Raw genomic sequence first — 6000 nt, 5'->3', positions numbered from 1 at the left:
CAACACTCTGTTCCCTTGGTATCTGTGGCCATTAACACTCTTTCCCCTTGGTATCTGTGGCCATTAACACTCTTTCCCCTTGGTATCTGTGGCCATTAACACTCTTTCCCCATGGTATCTGTGGCCATTAACACTCTTTCCCCTTGGTACCTGTGGCCATTAACACTCTGTTCCCTTGGTATCTGTGGCCATTAACACTCTGTTCCCTTGGTATCTGTGGCCATTAACACTCTTCCCCCTTGGTATCTGTGGCCATTAACACTCTTTCCCCTTGGTATCTGTGGCCATTAACACTCTGTTCCCTTGGTATCTGTGGCCATTAACACTCTGTTCCCTTGGTTTCTGTGGCCATTAACACTCTTTCCCCTTGGTATCTGTGGCCATTAACACTCTTCCCCCTTGGTATCTGTGGCCATTAACACTCTTCCCCCTTGGTATCTGTGGCCATTAACACTCTGTTCCCTTGGTTTCTGTGGCCATTAACACTCTTCCCCCTTGGTTTCTGTGGCCATTAACACTCTGTTCCCTTGGTATCTGTGGCCATTAACACTCTGTTCCCTTGGTATCTGTGGCCATTAACACTCTGTTCCCTTGGTATCTGTGGCCATTAACACTCTTCCCCCTTGGTATCTGTGGCCATTAACACTCTGTTCCCTTGGTATCTGTGGCCATTAACACTCTTTCCCCTTGGTATCTGTGGCCATTAACACTCTTCCCCCTTGGTATCTGTGGCCATTAACACTCTGTTCCCTTGGTATCTGTGGCCATTAACACACTTTCCCCTTGGTATCTGTGGCCATTAACACTCTGTTCCCTTGGTATCTGTGGCCATTAACACTCTGTTCCCTTGGTATCTGTGGCCATTAACACTCTGTTCCCTTGGTATCTGTGGCCATTAACACTCTGTTCCCTTGGTATCTGTGGCCATTAACACACTTTCCCCTTGGTATCTGTGGCCATTAACACTCTGTTCCCTTGGTATCTGTGGCCATTAACACTCTTTCTCCTTGGTATCTGTGGCCATTAACACTCTTCCCCCTTGGTATCTGTGGCCATTAACACTCTGTTCCCTTGGTATCTGTGGCCATTAACACTCTGTTCCCTTGGTATCTGTGGCCATTAACACTCTTCCCCCTTGGTATCTGTGGCCATTAACACTCTTTCCCCTTGGTATCTGTGGCCATTAACACTCTGTTCCCTTGGTATCTGTGGCCATTAACACTCTTTCCCCTTGGTATCTGTGGCCATTAACACTCTTTCCCCTTGGTATCTGTGGCCATTAACACTCTGTTCCCTTGGTATCTGTGGCCATTAACACTCTTTCCCCTTGGTATCTGTGGCCATTAACACTCTTCCCCCTTGGTATCTGTGGCCATTAACACTCTGTTCCCTTGGTATCTGTGGCCATTAACACTCTGTTCCCTTGGTATCTGTGGCCATTAACACTCTTTCTCCTTGGTATCTGTGGCCATTAACACTCTGTTCCCTTGGTATCTGTGGCCATTAACACTCTTTCCCCTTGGTATCTGTGGCCATTAACACTCTGTTCCCTTGGTATCTGTGGCCATTAACACTCTGTTCCCTTGGTATCTGTGGCCATTAACACTCTTCCCCCTTGGTATCTGTGGCCATTAACACTCTGTTCCCTTGGTATCTGTGGCCATTAACACTCTTTCCCCTTGGTATCTGTGGCCATTAACACTCTTTCCCCTTGGTATCTGTGGCCATTAACACTCTTTCTCCTTGGTATCTGTGGCCATTAACACTCTTTCCCCTTGGTATCTGTGGCCATTAACACTCTTTCCCCTTGGTATCTGTGGCCATTAACACTCTTTCCCCTTGGTATCTGTGGCCATTAACACTCTTTCCCCTTGGTATCTGTGGCCATTAACACTCTTTCCCCTTGGTATCTGTGGCCATTAGCACCCGGTTTCCCTGGGTTTCTGTGGCTATGACTCATCTTTCATTCACACTCCACAGTATAAATATTTCCCACTCTCTCTGTCTGTTAGCTTTGACAAAGAATCATTGGACTCGAAACGTTAGCTCTTTTCTCTCCCTACAGATGCTGCCGGACCTGCTGAGATTTTCCAGCATTTTCCCTTTCGTTATAACTAGGTTACCTAGTTACTTATACTACTTATATTTGTTGCTTGCTTTGTATTCACTTGAAGAAGATTCAAGGATAATGGTGTTAATGATGATGAAATGATTCAAGAGGGTCAATGGAGAGAAGCTATCTCCTGTGATGGGGGGGGGGGAATCCAGGTCAAAGGGAAAGGCTGTTTCGGGATGTCTAGGAGTACGTTCCCATACAGAGCGGACTGGAAATCCGGAATTCTTTCCTCCAAAACAGCCCGCTGGGGCCAATTGGAGCTCAGAAGACTGAGATTGAGATTTTTGTCGAATAAAGATGCCAAAGGGAAAGGGGTGGGTTTAAGATTCAGCTCGGCCGTGATCTAATTGAATGGAACAAGCCAGAGGGTTGAATTGCCTCCTCCTCTTTCTATTCTATGGAATCAGACCGATGGTGGTGAATTTGCTCAGAGTCAGGGTGATCTGCCCTCGTATTGGGCATTGGCAGCCCAGACTGCCCTGGGGGGGGGGGGGGGGGGCAATAAATGCTGACCTAACCAGAGACGCCCACATCTCATCAATTCATTTTTTTTAAATGACTCACCGGTAGATGTAGACTTCACCCCAAGAAATCAAAACTTTGGGAAAATCTTCATTTCAAACAAGATGTTGAGTTGAATGGACCATGTCGGATTTTGATATTATTATTATTATTAGCTCTTCTGCTGAAACTTTATTACCAATAAATGTGGGTGTTCCGGCCTCCACCCTCGCACGCAATAATAATAATCTTTATAATAATCTTTATTGTCACAAGTAGGCTTACATGAACACTACAATGAAGTTACTGTGAAAATCCCCCAGTCGCCACATTCCGGCGCCTGTTCGGGTACATTGAGGGAGAATTCACTGTGCTACCGTGCTTGTCATATGGCCCAAGCCGGGAATCGAACCTGGGACTCCGGCGCTGTGAAGTAACAGAGCTATTCAGACGCTGACCTTGCTGACAGGACATTTAGTGGCTTCAATAATAACCGTGCGACAATCTATCTGGTGATGGAGGAGGAAAAATCAGTTTTTGCTTCCCATGGCTATCCAATAGCCCAGATGGGAACCCAGCTGACAATCTGACCCTCAATGCCAGCAAAACTAAAGAGCTGGTCATTGGCTCCAGGAAGCAAAGTACTGTACACACCCCTGTCAGCATCAACGGGGCCGAGGTGGAGATGGTTAGCAGTTTCAAATTCCTAGGGGTGCACATCTCCAAAAATTTGTCCTGGTCCACCCACGTCGACGCTATCACCAAGGAAGCACAACAGCGCCTATACGTCCTCATGAAACTAAGAAAATTCGGCATGTCCACATTAACCCTTACCAACCTTTACAGATGCACTATAGAAAGCATCCTATCTGGCTGCATCACAGCCTGGTATGGCAACTGCTTGGCCCAGTAACACAAGAAACTACAGAGAGTCGTGAATAAGAACATAAGAACTAGGAGCAGGAGTAGGCCATCTGGCCCCTCGAGCCTGCTCCGCCATTCAATGAGATCATGGCTGATCTTTTGTGGACTCAGCTCCACTTTCCGGCCTGAACACCATAACCCTTAATCCCTTTATTCTTCAAAAAAAATCTATCTTTACCTTAAAAACATTTAATGAAGGAGCCTCAACTGCTTCACTGAGCAAGGAATTCCATAGATTCACAACCCTTTGGGTGAAGAAGTTCCTCCTAAACTCAGTCCTAAATCTACTTCCCCTTATTTTGAGGCTATGTCCCCTAGTTCTGCTTTCACCAGCCAGTGGAAACAACCTGCCCACATCTATCCTATCTATTCCCTTCATAATTTTATATGTTTCTATAAGATCCCCCCTCATCCTTCTAAATTTCAACAAGTACAGTCCCAGTCTACTCAACCTCTCCTCGTAATCCAACCCCTTCAGCTCTGGGATTAACCTAGTGAATCTCCTCTGCAAACCGCCCAGTCCATCACACAAACCTGCCTCCCATCCATTGACTCCATCTACACCTCCCGCTGCCTGGGGAAAGTGGGCAGCAAAATCAAAGACCCCTCCCACCCGGCTTACTCACTCTTCCAACTTCTTCCATCGGGCAAGAGATACAAAAGTCTGAGAACACGCACAAACAGATTCAAAAACAGCTTCTTCCCCGCTGTTACCAGACTCCTAAACGACCCCCTTATGGACTGACCTCATTAACACTACACCCTGTATGCTTCAACCGATACCGTTGTCTATGTAGTTACATTGTGTACCTTGTGTTGCCCTATTATGTATTTTCTTTTATTCCCGTCTCTTCCCATGTACTTTTTTTTTAATAAATTTAGATTAGCCAATTATTTTTTCCAATTAAGGGGCAATTTAGCGTGGCCAATCCACCTACTCTGCACATTTTTGGGTTGTGGGGGTGAAACCCACGCAGACACAGGGAGAATGTGCAAACTCCACACGGACAGTGACCCAGAGCCGGGATCGAACCTGGGACCTCAGCGCCGTGAGGCAGCTGTGCTAACCACTGTGCCAACATGCTGCCCTTCTTCCCATGTACTTAATGATCTGTTTGAGGTGCTCGCAGAAAAATACTTTTCACTGTACCTCGGTACACATGGCAATAAACAATCCAATCTAAAGTACAAGGATGTACAGAAATAGTTTGAAACGGTGATGTTACTGGAGCTGCACTCAACCACCCAAGCCCTGTAGTGTTGATGAATGGTCAGATTGGTGTAATGCAATCACCATGGTTCCCAGACCATCCCACGGTCACCATGGTTCCCAGACCATCCCACAGTCACCATGGTTCCCAGACCATCCCATGGTCACCATGGTTCCCAGACCATCCCACGGTCACCATGGTTCCCAGACCATCCCACGGTCACCATGGTTCCCAGACCATCCCACGGTCACCATGGTTCCCAGACCATCCCACAGTCACCATGGCTCCAGACCATCCCACAGTCACCATGGTTCCCAGACCATCCCATGGTCACCATGGTTCCCAGACCATCGCACGGTCACCATGGTTCCCAGACCATCCCACGGTCACCATGGTTCCCAGACCATCCCACGGTCACCATGGTTCCCAGACCATCCCACAGTCACCATGGCTCCAGACCATCCCACAGTCACCATGGCTCCCAGACCATCCCATGGTCACCATGGTTCCCAGACCATCCCACAGTCACCATGGCTCCAGACCATCCCATGGTCACCATGGTTCCCAGACCATCCCAAGATCACCGTGGCTCCCAGACCATCCCAAGATCACCATGGCTCCCAGACCATCCCATGGTCGCCATGGTTCCCAGACCATCCCACGGTCACCATGGTTCCCAGACCATCCCACGGTCACCATGGTTCCCAGGCCATCCTATCAATCTCCGAATTGCACAAACAGTGACTGGGTAGGCAGACTGCACCCCATTATTGGCAGTGGGGAGTTGGGGGCCCCCCTTCAGCCCGTGCTAAAGGTCACACTTACCAGTGTGTCGATCCCCAGGGTGAAGAGCATCAGGAAAAACAGGATCGACCAGAAAAACGAACCAGGCAGCAGGGCAAGGGCTTCTGGGTAAGCAACAAATGCCAACCCGGGACCTACAGTGAACAAACAGCGAGTTACAGTCAGGCTGCAGCCTGTATTTAACCCTGTGCTGTACCTGTCCTGGGGACAGTGTAGACGGAGCTTTACTCTGGATCTAACCCCGTGCTGTACCTGTCCTGGGGACAGTGTAGACGGAGCTTTACTCTGGATCTAACCCCGTGCTGTACCTGTCCTGGGAGTGTTTGATGGGGACAGTGTAGAGGGAGCTTTACTCTGTATCTAACCCCATGCTGTACCTGTCCTGGGAGTGTTTGATGGGGACAGTGTAGAGGAAGCTTTACTCTGTATCTAACCCCGTGCTGT

General features: G+C 48.3%; 1 protein-coding gene across 1 annotated transcript in view; it reads right to left on the bottom strand.

The window, feature by feature from the left end:
* The window catches only part of slc6a7 (solute carrier family 6 member 7), an 89415-nt gene that overhangs the window by 4799 nt on the left and 78616 nt on the right, over positions 1 to 6000 (bottom strand). The window contains exons 10-11 of the mRNA XM_038818987.1: positions 5578 to 5690; positions 2681 to 2693 (exon numbers count right to left, since the gene is read on the bottom strand). Of these exons, the coding sequence (XP_038674915.1) occupies positions 2681 to 2693; positions 5578 to 5690 (126 nt within the window). The remainder of the gene's footprint in view (positions 1 to 2680; positions 2694 to 5577; positions 5691 to 6000) is intronic.

This window comes from Scyliorhinus canicula, chromosome 14 (genome assembly GCF_902713615.1).
Source record: "Scyliorhinus canicula chromosome 14, sScyCan1.1, whole genome shotgun sequence".
Taxonomy (NCBI): Eukaryota; Metazoa; Chordata; class Chondrichthyes; order Carcharhiniformes; family Scyliorhinidae; genus Scyliorhinus; species Scyliorhinus canicula.
The sequence above is the reverse complement of the archived record's forward strand: the minus strand, read 5'-3'. Positions and strand labels throughout refer to the sequence as shown.